Here is a 17,088-nt window from a genome sequence, read left to right on the forward strand (position 1 = left end):
CCACAGACTTCCCACTGAGGTGCCTTGATACAGCACTCTGGGAACAGACTATTCGTTCAGCAATTTCTTTCTGTGTCTTACCCTCTTGCTTGAGGGTGTCAATGATGGCCTTCTGGACAGCAGTCAGGTCGGCAGTCTTACCCATGATTGCGGTTTTGAGTAATGAACAAGGCTGGGAGTTTTTAAAAGCCTCAGGAATCTTTTGCAGGTGTTTAGAGTTACGTCGTTGATTCAGATGGTTAGGTTAATAGCTTCTTTAGAGAACCTTTTCATGATATGCTAATTTTTTGGAACAGGCATTTTGGGTTTTCATGAGCTGTATGCCATAATCATCAGTATTAAAACAATTAAAGACCTGAAATATTTCAGTTGGTGTGCAATGAATCTGAAATATATGAAAGTTTCATTTTTATCAGAGTCAGAGTTTCTTTATTGTCATTCGCACCTCATGTGGTACATGTGGTGGAGCGAAATTATGTACACAGGGTCCCAGTTACATCCAACAATAAAATGTATAAGAAAAACAGTAATAACATCTAAGATATGAACTAAGAAAAACATCAACTAAATATACACTAAGCACTCATAACATAAAACATTGAACATCATTACATTATGGAAAATAATGACCTTTATCACAATATGCTAATTGTTTGAAAAGGACCTGTAAGTGGGTCAGAAGATTCTACCAGAACAGAACTATCCCATCTCTTGTGGGACAATCTAAAAAGCTGGATAATATGTTGACGTAAATGGGAGATAACCGTGAGTCTCACAATCACAAAGAGCTGCGTCTCTGTGTGTGTGTACTGAACGCATCTAACTGATAGAAAAGCAGGATATATCATTATGTTGGCTAATCTTGGGGGTGCACATGATACTCAGTTGAAGAAAATATCATGTGTAACTAGGACAGGAGGAGCTGTGAGTGATTAGATAGAAAAATGTGGCCTTTGGCCTGCCCAACGGAGGAGGGCACTACCTCTTAGTATAAAATCTAATGTACAGCTCATCACTTTCAGAATTGTCGGGGCAGAGCAGGCAACAACAATTCTCCAGATCTGTACGCTTGTTCATACATTAGTGTGTTCAGAAATAAAGTGTTGCTAATTCTAAAAGAAAGACTTGTGATCCTTTCGAGCAAACCAAACTGGGGAGGTCGTCGGAGCAGACAGGACCTCAACAGTGTTGGTTTGTGTTAGACCAGTAGAGTAACCATGCGTGAGGGAGGTAGTTGTCATGAAGACCTGTGGGTTCACTGTGTCTGTGTGTTGAACAGGAACATAAAGTCTATAAAACATCATCTGGTGGTTGATTCTTGATCTACAACATGCTTCAGTATTTAATTAAAACACCAAAGTTCATGCTCAATAATCCAGGTATAAAATCCAACAATGTTCAGTCAGATCATCTGGATGGTTTCTTTTATTGCCGAGACGTTTCGTCCTTCATCCGAAGGACTTCTTCAATCTGAGGAGCCACCAACAAGCCGAGTCCAAAAAACAACAACAGCTCACTCCCAGAGTGGAAAAATCTGTTTGGTGGTGGTAAGAAGGCAGCACGATGGCTCAGTGGTAGCACTGTTGCCTCACAGCAAGAAGGTCCTGGGTCCAATCCCCAGTTGGACCTGGGGTCTTTCTGTGTGGAGTTTACATGTTCTCCTCGTGCTTGCATGGGTTTTCTCTGGGTACTCCAGTTTCCTCCCACAGACCAAAAACATGCATGTTAGACTGCCTTCAGGTCCAGACCTCCCTCACAGAAGAGACCTGGGATCTCAATGGGATTTGCCTGGTTAAATAAAGGTCAATAAATAAATAATGGCCTCCGGGGCCCGTCCATCAACATCAACTCCATGATGACCTGACTGAACATTATTGGATTTATACCTGATTATTGAGCATGAACTTTGGTGTTTTGAACCACTTTGTCATGGCCTGTCTTGGAGGAGTTGATGGAGGAGAGGGTGGGCCCCAGAGGCCATCTTACCACCAGCAAACTGTTTTTCTCCACTCAGAGTGAGCTGTTTGTGGGATTCAGTTTGGTTTTGTGGGCTCGTCAGACTGAAGAAGTCAACGTTTCTTTATCTCTATCTATTTATTCTTTATCTCTGCCTTTATAATCTGTTATACACTTAATAATACATTAAAGAAGTCCTTAGGATGAAAGACGAAACGTCTCAGCAACAAAAGAAACCGTCCAGATGACCTGACTGAACATTGTTGGATTTATCCAAAAAAGTTCAATCTGGTCCTCTGGACATTAAAAAAACAAACAAAAAAAAACAAAGCAAAAAAATGTAGAAACGTTTCATCTCTCATCCGAGAGACTTCTCTGAGGTGCTGTATTCAGCTCAGTCTCTTAAATAGCACCTTCTCAGAGTGGATCAACCAGTTTTGCTGCTGACAACCAAAACCAGCTGATCACATGCTCAAGAAGGACCATCAGTCTAACAATGGATCATTAGCACCTGATGGCTGTTTACTGTTCACAGAGGGCTGAGTGATACTAGCAATCACAGCATTGTAAGAGGGGGACAGTTGAACCTGGAGGCCTCCACCCCTGTTTAATGATGGACGATTTCTTTTCACAAAGATGGCCTCCTTTACTCCTCTCTCAAACCATCGTTCCTCTCTGTCCATGATGTGAACATCTTCATCCCTGAAAGAGTGACCGCTGGCCTGGAGATGAGTGTAGACCTCAGAGTCCTGGCCTGATGATGTTGATCTTCTGTGCTGGGCCATCCTTTTGGCCAGTGGCTGTTTAGTTTCCCTGATGTAAGACTGATCACCCTCCTGACACTGAACAGCATACACAATATTACTCTGTTTGTGCCGGGGGACTGGATCTTTGGGATGAACCAGTCTTTGCCGTAATGTATTTTGGGGTTTAAAAGCCACTGGGACGTTATGTTTAGAAAATAAACGTCTCAGTTTCTCTGATACTCCCTCAACATATGGAATGACCACTGGTCTGGGTTCCTCCTTTTCACCTGTTGGCTGACTGGAGTCCTGTTTGGGTTTCTTCTCTGCTTTCAGGAAGGCCCAGTTAGGATATCCACATTGCTCTAGAGCCTGTCTTGTGTGTGATTTCTCCTTCTGCCTGGCTCCTGAGCTAGTGGGGACGCTGTCTGCTCTGTGATACAGAGTCCTGATGACTCCTAACTTGTGCTCCAAAGGGTGATGGGAGTCAAACTGCAGATTGAACTTTTTTGGATTTTTCTACCTGGATTACTGAGCATGCATCAGGAGAAATTGTTGGATTTAATTAAATGTTTATCAAATCTTTCTGTGTAAATATGTTACAACGTGGACACCTGCGGCTTATAGACAAGTGTGGCTTATACAGGCCCTTCTCAAAAACTTAGCATATTGTGATAAAGATCATTAATTTCCGTAATGTAATGATAAAAATGAAACTTTCATATATTTCAGATTCATTGCACACCAACTGAAATATTTCAGGTCTTTAATTGTTTTAGTACTGATGATTATGGCATACAGCTCATGAAAACCCAAAATGCTTGTCCCAAAAAATTAGCATATCATGAAAAGGTTCTCTAAACAAGCTATTAACCTAACCATCTGAATCAACGACGTAACTCTAAACACCTGCAAAAGATTCCTGAGGCTTTTAAAAACTCCCAGCCTTGTTCATTACTCAAAACCACAATCATGGGTAAGACTGCCGACCTGACTGCTGTCCAGAAGGCCATCATTGACACCCTCAAGCAAGAGGGTAAGACACAGAAAGAAATTGCTGAATGAATAGGCTGTTCCCAGAGTGCTGTATCAAGGCACCTCAGTGGGAAGTCTGTGGGAAGGGAAAAGTGTGGCAGAAAACGCTGCACAACGAGAAGAGGTGACCGGACCCTGAGGAGGATTGTGGAGAAGGGCCGATTCCACACCTTGGGGGACCTGCGGAAGCAGTGGACTGAGTCTGGAGTAGAAGCATCCAGAGCCACCGTGCACAGGCGTGTGCAGGAAATGGGCTACAGGTGCCACATTCCCCAGGTCAAGCCACCTTTGAACCAGAAACAGCGGCAGAAGCGCCTGACCTGGGCTACAGAGAAGCAGCACTGGACTGTTGCTCAGTGGTCCAAAGTACTTTTTTCAGATGAAAGCAAATTTTGCATGTCATTCAGAAATCAAGGTGCCAGAGTCTGGAGGAAGACTGGGGAGAAGGAAATGCCAAAATGCCAGAAGTCCAGTGTGAAGCACCCACAGTCAGTGATGGTCTGGGGTGCCATGTCAGCTGCTGGTGTTGGTCCACTGTGTTTTATCAAGGGCAGGGTCAATGCAGCTAGCTATCAGGAGATTTTGGAGCACTTCATGCTTCCATCTGCTGAAAAGCTTTATGGAGATGAAGATTTCATTTTTCAGCACGACCTGGCACCTGCTCACAGTGCCAAAACCACTAGTAAATGGTTTACTGACCATGGTATTAATGTGCTCAATTGGCCTGCCAACTCTCCTGACCTGAACCCCATAGAGAACCTGTGGGATATTGTGAAGAGAAAGTTGAGAGACACAAGACCCAACACTCTGGATGAGCTTAAGGCCGCTATCGAAGCATCCTGGGCCTCCATAACACCTCAGCAGTGCCACAGGCTGATTGCCTCCATGCCACGCCGCATTGAAGCAGTCATTCATGCAAAAGGATTCCCGACCAAGTATTGAGTGCGTAACTGAACATGATTATTTGAAGGTTGGCATTTTTTGTATTAAAAACACTTGTCTTTCATTGGTGGGATGAAATATGCTCATTTTTTGGGACATGCATTTTGGGTTTTCATGAGCTGTATGCCATAATCATCAGTATTAAAACAATTAAAGACCTGAAATATTTCAGTTGGTGTGCAATTAATCTGAAATATATGAAAGTTTCATTTTTACCATTACATTATGGAAAATAATGACTTTTATCACAATATGCTAATTTTTTGAGAAGGACCTGTATATGTACATTTTTTTTTAATTAAGTGAACATGGCTTAAATTCAGGTGTGCTTAATATTCTGGAAATTACGGTAATTTCAATCATTCTATCTATTTATTCATTCATTCTTTAATTTTACATTGTCTCTTTAGTACAATATACAAAACTGAAAAGCAATCCTATATTTTCATCATTCTTGTTGAAAGAATAAAAAAAGAAGAACTTTTGCTTTAACATGGCGTTCCCCAAGGACATGATCTTATACTTAGTTTTGTCTGTAATTAAACATCTCAAACTTTATTTCTTTCACCCAAAATCAAACATCCTTCAGTGCATTAACTGATATTTACAATTTTTTACTGACACAGAAACTTCAATTTTCTTCATTTTAAGGTCTGGTTTGTTGTTACCTGAATATGAAGATGTGAATGTCTGTCAGAGTTTGTTTGTTTGTTTATGTACTGTAGCTGTAAAATTGAAAGAGTTAAAGCCTCTATTGTTTTCTGAGGTCATTTGGTGGTGGCAGCCATTTTGAACTGGTAAAATTTTTATAAACATTAAATTATGTCTGGCGGATTGTGAGATATTTTCCTAATGGAGTTGAATTAGGCAATGTGAAAAATTTAAACAACCGTGCAGTTTTCATCTGTTCTGGTTGAATCTCAGCTCTTAGTCAAACATTAGTGCACAAGGACTCTAGCGTCCGTATGCTCTTTGTGGACATCACGTCCGCCTTCAACACCATGATCCCCCAAACCCTGATGAACAAACTATTCACACTAGGACTAAGCCCCTCCATTCGCAACTGGGTACTAGACTTCTTAACAAACGGACCTCAGTCTGTGAGGATTCACAACTTCTCCTCCACCACAATAACCCTCAGCACTGGCTCTCCTCAGGGATGTGTGTTGAGCCCCCTCCTGTTTACTCTGCTCACATATGATTGTGCAGCTACCCATCCAGGCTGTCACATTGTAAAGTTTGCAGATGATACAGCGGTGGTGGGATGCATCACAAACAATGATGAGTCCAGCTACAGGCAAGAGGTGGAACACCTAGAGAGCTGGTGCAAAGAGAATAACCTTCACATCAATGTGAAGAAGACAAAGGAGATGATTGTGGACTTCAGAAGGAACAAACACACCTAACAAACCCCCCCCCCCCCCGGTAAACATAGGAGGATCCGTGGTGGAAGTGGTCTCCAGCTACAAATACTTGGATGTGCACATGAACTCAGCTGGAGCATCAACACCACCAGCCTGATCAAGAAAGCTCATCAGAGACTCTACTTCCTCAGGCGGATGAGACGAGCTGGTCTGGAAGCTCAGTCCTCACCTCCTTCTACAGGTGTGCAGTGGAGAGCATCCTGTGCTCCAGCATCAACGTGTGGCATGGAGGCTGCACAGCTGCAGAAAGAAAAGCTTTGCAGAGAGTGGTGAAGGCTGCACAGAAGATGTTGGAGTCAGTCTCCCCACCATCACAGACATCTACACCTCCAGATGCAGGAAGAGAGCCACCAGCATCATGAAGGACCTCACTCACCCAGCACACACACTTTTTGACCCACTCCCCTCAGGAAGGAGGTTGAGGAGCATTAAGTGTAGAACCACTAGACTGAGGAACAGCTTCTACCCTGAGGCTGGTAGACTCATGAATCTCTAACCAGAATAATCACTGTGAAAAATCACATCATGTTGCTGCTGATCTGTTTCATGTTGCTGCTGATCTGTTTCAATGTTGCTGCTGATCTGTTTCATGTTGCTGCTGATCTGTTTCATGTTGCTGTGTTCATTCATAGTCATCTGCTCACACAGACTCATGTTCGTGCTGTTTGGCGTATTGGTTCAATGCCATTAGTGCTTAGCGTATTTTTAGTTAATGTTTTTATTTGTCTCTTAACAGTAATAAGATCTTAGATATTATTACTGTTATTCTTTTATTGTTGGATGTAACTGGGACCCTGTGTACACAATTTGGTACCACATGTACCACATGCGGTATGAATGACAAATAAAGAAACTCTGACATTATTGTGTTACTTCAGCTAAAACGACAGCAATGACTGGATAAAGCTTCATGTTACCTCAATAAAAGCCACTCCGATGCAAATCCCCAAGACCACTCCAATGTTGGTGAGGAGCCAATTCTTCACACTGGCAGCACATCCCTGATCCAAACAAACAGATTAGCCCTGAGAAATAAGGTTGTGTAAGATAGGACACAGAACCAGGAAGTGTTTTACCACATCATAGACGGGCCAATCAGAGGTCAGAGCCTCACAGAATCCGCTGTCTGAGACATTTCTGGAAGCGAGGGAAGTGTTCTGACACGAGCAGGGAAACAGCAGCTTGCCGCTGTTAATGATGATGCTGTTGTTGCTCCAGTCCTGAGGGCTGTGCCATCCACAGCAATGCATCTGCAGAACGTGAAGCAAGATCATCAGAACACAGCAGGAAATGATCAAATATACACTTATTTCCACAAGATCAACAAGCTGCTGGGATTAAACTTTGTTTCAATTAGAACTAAGACAGCTGAAAAAACCCATACCATTCATTATTACTATTATTATTATTATTACAACAAAATGTAATTAAAAACATCAAAAGAAAAGCATAAAAACATAAAACAATGAAATAGTAAATCAAATTAGTGATTAGTGTGTTTTTAGGTTTTGATTTAGTATTTCATTGTTTAGGGTCATTTATGTTTTTCTTTTGATGCTTTTAATTACATTTTCTTATTTATCACTGTGGTCAGTGAATACAGGTGTGTTTTTAAAAGAGATTTAAAAACAGGAAGTGAAGGAGCCTGTCTAATGTTGGGGGCAGATTGTTCCAGAGTATAGGGTCCACGACTGAAAAAGCCCGATCTCCTCTGAGCTTCAACCAAAAGCAGCTGGTCAGATGATCTCAGTGCCCGAGAAGGAACATCTGGTTGAAGTAGGTCAGAGAGGTATGAGGGTGCAAGGCCATTTAGGCACTTAAAGGTCAACAGGAGAATTTTAAAATATACTCTAGTGCATACTGGGAGCCAGCGAAGGGAGGACAAAACTGGTGAAATGTGATCAAACTAAGTTCCTGTTAAGAGCTGAGCTGCAGCATTTTGGACGAGCTGGAGACGTGAGAGGACACCTGACTGACCCCAACATCAAGCACATTACAGTAGTTCAGCCGGGTTGTAATGAAGGCATAGGCTATTTTTTCCAAGGTCAGATCTGGTCAACACGGACTTAAAGCTTAGCCAGTGTTTCCCCTACCATTATACAAGCGGGGCACCCCGCCCCGTCAACAGAACAGAGTGCTCCGTCTACCGAACCCCACCCCCAACCACCTATCGGCACTGACGTAACGCTAAACTAGCGGCTCGCAATGCAGGTGCACTAGCTTAAAAGCTAAAGGCAGCCTCTTCATTCATATTGAACCCTCACGCTGAACGCACCCCTGCCACTCGAAACCTGTCTATACAAACAGCGCACGGCTCAGATGTGCGTCTGTCCCCCCCCACCCCACCAAAAAAACAAAAAACTGTTGGTTCAGACAGCGCACGGCTGATATGTGTCTCTGTCGCTCTCTTCTCACACACCCTGCTCCAAAACTGTAAAACTGTCAGTGCAAACAGCGCGCGGCTGTCTGTGTCCCCCCCAAAACTGTTGGTTTAAGCAGTGCGCTGTGCAGCTTAGGACAAGTCTTCGTCCGCCCCCCCGAACAAAAATCATGGACGAGATGAGCGCCCTGCCATGGCACGTTATCTAGGGGAAACACTGTTAGCTATCTGCCTTAACTGGAAGAAGCTTTTTTGCAGAACAGAAAATCTGTTCATTAAACCTCAAGTCAGAATCTAAAACCATCCTGAGATTTGTAATAGACTGCTTAAGATATTGCTGAAGAGTCAAGATTTACAGGAACAGATACAGAAGTAGAGCTAGGGCTAAACACAATAACTTCAGTTTTCTGATAATTAAAACTTAAAAAATTGGAAGCCATCCATGCCTTAATGTAAAGACATTTTAATAGAGGGTGAATTGTGCATGAACTATTGGGCTTTAACGGCAGAAAAATCTGACAATCGTCAGCATAGCAATGAAATGAAACACCATGTTTCCTCAGGATAGACCAAAGGGAGCAGATGCCGTGAAAACAAAAGGTGTCCAAGAATTAAGCCCTGCGGAACCCCACAGGAATATAACCATGTCCTGTATTTTTCCAGATTGAGACAACAGTCTTAGACTGAGTGACGTTTCCAGTTCTTGTTAAAAGTCTAATGTACTTGGAACAACTTAAATTTTCTGTGTTTTCTGCTCCATGTGACATGACAGCATCACTAATGAGCCAGACAGACAGTTTCAGACTGAACTCACATTCCTCTGGATGAAGTCCCATGCCTGCTCTGTGCTTGATGAGTTTCCAGGATAGTTGTCCAACACCAGAGAGACAATGTCATACATCCCATCGTTGAGCTGAAACACAGCAGCTTGGTCAAAACATACAAATGGAAATGAATGATGAGCCAAACTACAGCTTTGGTCCAAACCTATATTTAACTGTTCTATGGCACAACAAACACACGTGGCTGACAGGTGAGACACTGTATCTGTCAGGGTTTCTGACGGAGCAGGACAGGAATGAACTCAATAGTGCAGGTAAGAGTCAGGTCTGCAGGATTACAAAAATCAATGCTCTTTAATAATGATAAATAAAAAAGGCTGACTTGGCAGCAACTTACAAAAACAGGGAATCAGATCAGGCTGGCAGGACAGAACAGGACGATACCCAATGACGACGCAACAATGAACAAGACTAACAGACAGACTTATATACACAGACAAGACGGGACATGATTACAAACAGCTGGGAACAGAAGGTGTAAATAATAGAGAATAAATAGACACACAAGGGCGCACAGACAAGGAAGGCCCACTAGATTCAATTCAATTCAATTCAAAAATACTTTATTAATTCCAGAGGGAAATTATTTGTTGTTGTAACTCGTTATCCTCATTTCATTAAGAGATGTTATAGATACTGATGCTGTAGACAGGAAGGATCTCTTGTAAAGATCCATCCCACAGTGGATCCTAAGAAACTGGCTGCAGATGCTGTCCCATCCGTCCACCCAGACTCAGCTGGCCTCTCGGTTCCCCCGGGCTGTAGGACCGCCTGAATGGCGGGCAGAACTCCTCCCAGAGCGATGGCCACTCCTCCCAGCAGTCTGCCAAGCTCCTCGTTGCTGCGGACATCCAACTGTAGGTGCTGAGGGATGATCCTTTCCTTCTGCTGTCATGAGCCGTGTTTCCTGCTAGTTCCAGGATCTCAGTGGTCAGGAACTCAAGCACAGCTGGCAGGTAGATGAGAATGCGTCCACAGAACATCCTTTTCAACTCACTTGAGATTTGGGGCTTTAGTTGAGATATTATTTGAGCTTTTGAGATGTTAATCAGCTGCTGTTGGTTGTAGAAAACTGCCTTGTTGCCATGGTTACGCATCATAACAAATGTCCAAAACTAAACAAGTTTCAGTAAAAATCCTTCCAGCTGCACAGCATCTGATACCAGAGGAAACAATCATCCAAAAAATGTGATTTACATCCAGAAAAAGAGGAATTAAAGTTTCAAAAAGCAAAATCTCAGAATGAAAGTAACAGAGCTGCTCCAACATGCAGCCACCTTGAGCGGCGCAATTTTAGAACAAGATGGTGCCATCCTTAAAGTATCTTTGTTATAAAATAAAATCTGTTCTCTTCAGTTCAGTCTGGAACTCTACAAGAGCAACTTTTAACAATTTAAAGCTGGAAGAAAAACTTTCCAGGTTAAAAAAAACAACATGACAAAAGAAGATACATTTCTTTAATGATGACACAAATCCTCTATTTTTTTTAAAATTTGTAATTCATTTGCAGTCTTCTTTTCATATTTTAGTTGTTCAGCTTTCATCTGCAGTCACAGATTTCTGAACTTGGGTCATATTTTATATTCTACCCCTATTTGGTATGGTATGGTATAAAGTTTATTCATTTAAAAAAACAAAAAACAATTCCATAAACTTTAAAAAATACAAAAGATTTAAAATGAAAGGCAGCAGAAAGAAGAAAAAATCTTATTATATCTGCCTCTTTTTTCAAACAATTATTTCAATCAATAATTTTCAAGTAACAGAACAAAATGAATAACTCTTTCTAATTATTCTAATTCTAATACAAAACACACACTAAGCTACTTCATATAGCATATTCATATATAAACAGACAAACAAACAAGGTAAATGGATAAGCTAAAAATGGTAAATGACAAATGGACACATACATTGAAATATGACAACATACAAAGACTCAGAATTTAAAATTTACAATATAGATGATGTGATTGATAAAAACTTTTTTCCTGAAATTAAAGAGTGTGAGTATTACAATGAAGAAAAATTCAATGAAATTAAAATGTCTAAAGATGACTTCTCCATTATTCATATTAATAGTAGAAGTATAAACACAAATTTATCTAAAATAACAGATTATTTAAATCAGTTAAATAGAACTTTCAGTATAATAGCAGTCTCAGAAACATGGCTAAATGAAGAAAATATAAAAAGTGTTAATATTGAAGGGTATGAACTTTATCATGTGAACAGAAACAATAAACGAGGTGGAGGCGTAGCTCTACTTGTGAATAAGGAAATTAAATGTAAAATGATCAATAAATTGTCAGTAGCTGTGGATAACTTTATGGAAATGATTACAGTTGAAATATTAAACGAGACTTCCAAAAATATAATGATAAGTTGTGTATATCGATCACCTGATTCAAATATTGACTCATTCACCAATCACATCATGACAATATTGGAAAAAAGTTCTAATAAATCAGTTTTTTTGTGTGGAGATTTTAATATAGACCTGGGAAATAAAACAGACTCAAATAATATCGGAACATTTATAAACTCAATGCACAGTTTAAATCTTTATCCATTGATTTCAAAACCCACAAGAATTACTACCCATAGTGCTTCAATAATTGACAACATTTTTACAAATATAACAAATAAAGAACTTATGGGTGGCATTTTGATCACGGATGTCAGTGACCACCTACCAGTCTTCACTATCTATAAAAAAGATCAATATGATGTGAAAGTAGATAAAATTATGAAAAAAATAATAAACACATCAAAGAAAGCTCTAGATAAACTAAAAGAAGATTTAACAAAACAAAATTGGAAGAATGTATATGTTGATGATGTAAACAAAGCATACGATGTATTTATGAATATTTTAGGAGCTTTGTATGAAAAAAATTGTGTACAAGAAAATGACACAAAGAAACGTGTTGATGACAAACCGTGGATGACCAAAGGGTTAAGAAATGCTTGTAAAAAAAAAGAACTACTTATACTCAAACTTCCTGAAATTAAGAACAAACGAAGCAGAACAGAGATATAAAAATAATAAAAATAAATTGGTAGGGATTATAAGAAAGCATAAAAAGAAATATTACAGTGAATTATTAGACAAAAGTAATGGTAATATGAGGGCAACATGGCAAATAATGAACAGTGTTCTGAATAATCATAAAACAAAATCGAGCATTCCACAATATTTTGTAAAGGATGACAAAGAAATTTATGACCAAAATGAAATCGCAAATGGATTCAATGAACATTTTGTGAATATTGGCCCAAGTCTGGCAGCAAAAATCCCAAATATAGATAAAAATGTAAACCATACGGTTACAGATCACACAAACAGTTTTTTTCTTGGGGGAACTGATAAAGAAGAAATTATGACTCTTGTAAAACATCTTGCAGATAAAAAATCAAAAGACTGGATGGACATGGATATGATGCTGGTAAAGAATATTATGAGTTATGTTATTGAGCCATTTACATATATATGCAATTTATCATTTTCAAAAGGGGTATTTCCAAATAACATGAAAATAGCCAAGGTAATACCATTATATAAGAGTGGAGAGAAACGTGTGTTTAATAATTACAGGCCAATATCGTTGTTGCCACAGTTTTCGAAGATTTTAGAGAAATTATTTGTCACTAGATTAGATGAATTTATCAATAAGCAAAATATATTAAGTAATAGTCAATATGGGTTTAGACCTAAAAATTCTACGTCAATGGCACTCATGGATTTAATGTGTAGTGAACCAGAAGACCTCAAATATACCAGATGGACAGAGACTGTTATTTTCATTGATCTGAATAAGTCTGAACCATCTGATGAACTTTCTTTCTTGAATTAATCAAGCAGAAAAGACAATTCTTTATAATCATTACTGTCTTACAAATGTTTTGATAATCAAATTGTGTTAGTTCACTCAATGCTTTACAGGTTGAAAAGAACTACTAATTTTTATTTTTACATAAACAGTAAGTAATGATTTTTGTTCCTCATTCAGAGAAGAAATCACCTGAATATGCCTTTCTTGATTTTCTGTCTGAAATGAGCAAGCTGTCGTAAGTATGTTAAAGGTTGGTTTTCGGTCAACTAAAATGTTTACCGAGAAAAATGTCATGTTTTACTATTTGAAAAGATTACAAAGTGTGAGACTCCACGAAGTCTGCTGTTGCTGCAATAATCTTTTCTGTATGTTGTAAACAATCCTTGACTTATGATAACATCTTACGTCACAAATCCACTCCTCTTTCTGGTCCTTCCACGAATCAGAAAGCTCTAAATTGAACAGGAAGTCGACCCAAATAAAATGTGGCAACTTCTCAATAGAGAAAAATAGAGAAGAGAAGGAATAGAGAATTATGGATTCCAGAATTCCAAGAGAATGAGAGTTCTGAGAGATGTTGGAATGAGAGCTGACAACAGGTCCGATAGTCCAACAGAATGAGCAGATTGAGAGTGCAGCCGGTTATGAAGAGTTTGGAGTTATGAAGAACCAGGAACGTTTGGGATTATAATTCTGTTTTGAGCTAATCAACGCACGACTTTCTGAAGGTTTGGTAGCTCTCGACGGAGACGCTGAAACGAGTCAGAAAGGAACTACATCCAACGCTGATTCATCGTCAACAGGTAGATGGTTCTATTTTGACCAAGTGTACCGTGAGAAGCTGAGGATCTGACGGAGCGTGCAATTTCTGGTTAAACAGATTAAACTTCCCTCACACAGTTCTCTGTAAGATAATCTCCTTTCACTCTAAAACCCACCTCTCTCTCATAAATCAGTACAGATATTTTAGAAATATCTTAAGCAAAGTCCTCAAATCACCGCCGAGTGATTTGAAGTTCATTTTCTGTGAAACTGTCTGTTATTATTTTCATATTTTGCCAAATTAATGTAAATGTTTGATGTTAAACTTTGATTTTGAAAATAAATGATTCCATTCATTTGATGGGTCAAAGATAAATAACGTCTCTCGTTCACATTTCTGTTAAATTCAATGCACGACATTTACAGTCAGAAAAATGAAGAACTCGTGAAAAGTATGCATAAATATATATCCATATATTTGTCATACAACAAGTGACACGTACCTCACGTGTCTCACTACAAACTGGTGGCTCGTACGAATTTCATGAATGACTGTTAAATCCGTGTGTAAATTGATTTTACGTGTTGGCATGGTGAAAGAGTAACAGCTGATGAGCTGTAAAGTTTACGCAGCGGCTGAGCTGCGCGCTTGGAGCTGCACTCTGCAACTAAACGCTGCATGTTTAAGCGTTGGGCTGACAATGTTTTAAAAGCTGAAATTGTGTCATAAGTCTTGTGTAAGCTGAAATGGTACGTCTGTTATGTGTAACTAAGAGCTAATGAGCTGTGGAAGACGTTATTCTGTCTAAAAAGTACGAGGTTCTGCTTTAAGACCCGGCTGTGACCAGTTCGGTTCTGTTCAGTTTGAACGAGTATTTTGAACAGATGGATAAACGTTTTAAAAGCTGAGTGCCATCTCAGAACACAGTTAGAAGTTGTTTCGTTACAATTTTTAGCAGAAAAAGTGCATTTTGATGGTTTAAAAGACGAAAAGTTGACGAACTATTTCAAGCTAAATCTAACTTGCTAGCTGGAGAATACGCTTCCTGATTGGTTGAATTCACTGTTGTGTAGCGCTTTCATTGGTTGAAGGTTTGACTGACGTGGCTACGTCACTTCCTCTCACCCTACGCTGCTGCCATTGGTGATTTCAGTCACGTGACCCGGATATGAAATTCATTTTCATAGGGAAATAAAATCTGCTTTTTAAAGCTGAAAAGTAACTTTAATGTGATTGTTGACACGCTGGTCAAGTGCTTCGAAGCCTGCTTGCTGAAATTTTGCTACGTTAGAGTTTAAAATTCGTCAAAAAACGATGTTTTTAAACAAAACTAGCGATGCTAATTTTAAGCTAACAAGCTAACGACCGGAGCTTAAAACTACGCTTAAAATCACTAAATGAAGCTACTATCAGTCCCAAACACTCATGTTCAAGCTATAAAGTCTGATTGCAAAAACTTTTGCCACTTTTGTGTAAAAAATCCGTTCAGAAATGTTGATTTTGACCGAGTTTAGCCGAAGCTAACTTCAAGCTAAGCGGCTAACAACAGGATGTCAACCGAACGCCACAGGAAGTCATAGCACCCCTAGTGGACAACACAAAAAGTGACGGAGTTATAATTGTTGAGGAAATACTGACATCTCCTGGCGAGACGTGAGATCACAGATTTCACTTCGTTTTTTAGGTAAAGAGTGAAATTAAACGTCTTTTTATTTTTCTGTAAGGCAAATTCTGAGTTAACAAACTTCCTCAAAGCTGAATAAAACACTGTTATCTTACATTTTAAGAAGTAATAGGTATTTATGCAAAGAAGCATTCACCAAAAAGTTTATTTCACTGTTAATCCTTTAAAAATAAGGTACAAAAATAAACATTAACTTTTTAAAACAGATACAGTTACAAATATTCACAGAGTTGAACAGTTTACTCATTTTGCTTGAAAGATAATACACGTTTAATTGCAAAATCACTAAATAAGAGTAAATTTATCAGGAAAAAGAGATTTTCTGTTTAATTTACAACCTAAATAAAATATCTCTCTATTTAATTTTAAATAGAAGCTATACAGGAGCAAATACAGTTTTTCTGAAGAAAGACTGATTATTCCTCATCATCAAATTCTTTTCTCTTTTCACCCACCAGGTGAGTAACTGTTTAAAATAGCAAATTTCTGGAACAGAACGGTTTAAAATATGTTTTAAACTAATATTGCTGTGAGACTAAAAGAAAATTTGCAGGTTTATAAAAAATTCAGTGTTTTAGAGTAAATACACTAAAAACAGCTTGGTACTCTAGTATCTGTGGAAAATAAGCACAAAAAGTAACACTGCTGAAAGAGCATTTACTTAAATATTCATGAATTGGGGTAAAACCTGAGAAAGGTACCCACATTTGAATAAGTGACTTATAACAGTACGTCTGTGTAAACCCAAAGCTAAAATAAGTGTGAAAACTCATTGACTTGAATACAAATATTTACCTGTAAAATATCTAAAGCTTGCAACTGTTCAAACAGATAAATTGCTACACAGTGAAAACATGGCAGGTGCGTTAGAACAAGATTTTGACACAAAAGGAATTGCGGACTACTTGGAGAATGCGCTCGCGCTTCTCGGAGAGTCCTTACATCCATTTATGACTCAGACAGAGCGCATGAACCCAAAAGAGTTAGTGGACAATCTGAAGGAGGTTGCAGAAAGTGTGACCTCTGCAGAAATCACAAAGTCCAGTTATGAAAAGCTGGCTAAAATTGCAATCTTGCTGAAAGAATCATTCTATAAGGCCGTTGATAAAACTGTTATAATCAAACAAAGGTTAGACAGTGAAATAGATTTGGCTCAAAAGACGGAAGAATACGTCCGTCAATTTAGAAATGAACACGAGGTCCTCATGACGAAACATTATGAACAGATGTTTCAGTTACAGCAAGATACAAGTACAGAAATTGCTTTGCTGAACAGCAAACTACAAGTACTTGAAGCATCACTATCGGAAGCAGAGGATAGAGAACAAGCGTACCAAGCCTCGCGTTCAGATAACGACGTGCTGAAAGCACAGTTACAGACCGCCTTGAAGGAGCTGGACGCTTGCAAAGCAGACAAGACGGAATCACTCCGACGATGGCTGACGTTAGTAAAACAATATCAGACATCACAGGAGGACCTGAA

General features: G+C 39.3%; 1 protein-coding gene across 1 annotated transcript in view; it reads right to left on the reverse strand.

Moving 5' to 3' along the window:
• The window catches only part of LOC119424930 (CD82 antigen), an 88,929-nt gene that overhangs the window by 8,050 nt on the left and 63,791 nt on the right, over positions 1-17,088 (reverse strand). The window contains exons 5-7 of the mRNA XM_037692454.1: positions 9,295-9,393; positions 7,177-7,350; positions 7,018-7,101 (exon numbers count right to left, since the gene is read on the reverse strand). Coding sequence (XP_037548382.1) covers positions 7,018-7,101; positions 7,177-7,350; positions 9,295-9,393 — 357 coding nt within the window. The remainder of the gene's footprint in view (positions 1-7,017; positions 7,102-7,176; positions 7,351-9,294; positions 9,394-17,088) is intronic.

This window comes from Nematolebias whitei, chromosome 2, assembly GCF_014905685.2.
Source record: "Nematolebias whitei isolate Nwh7 chromosome 2, NemWhi1, whole genome shotgun sequence".
Classification (NCBI taxonomy): Eukaryota; Metazoa; Chordata; class Actinopteri; order Cyprinodontiformes; family Rivulidae; genus Nematolebias; species Nematolebias whitei.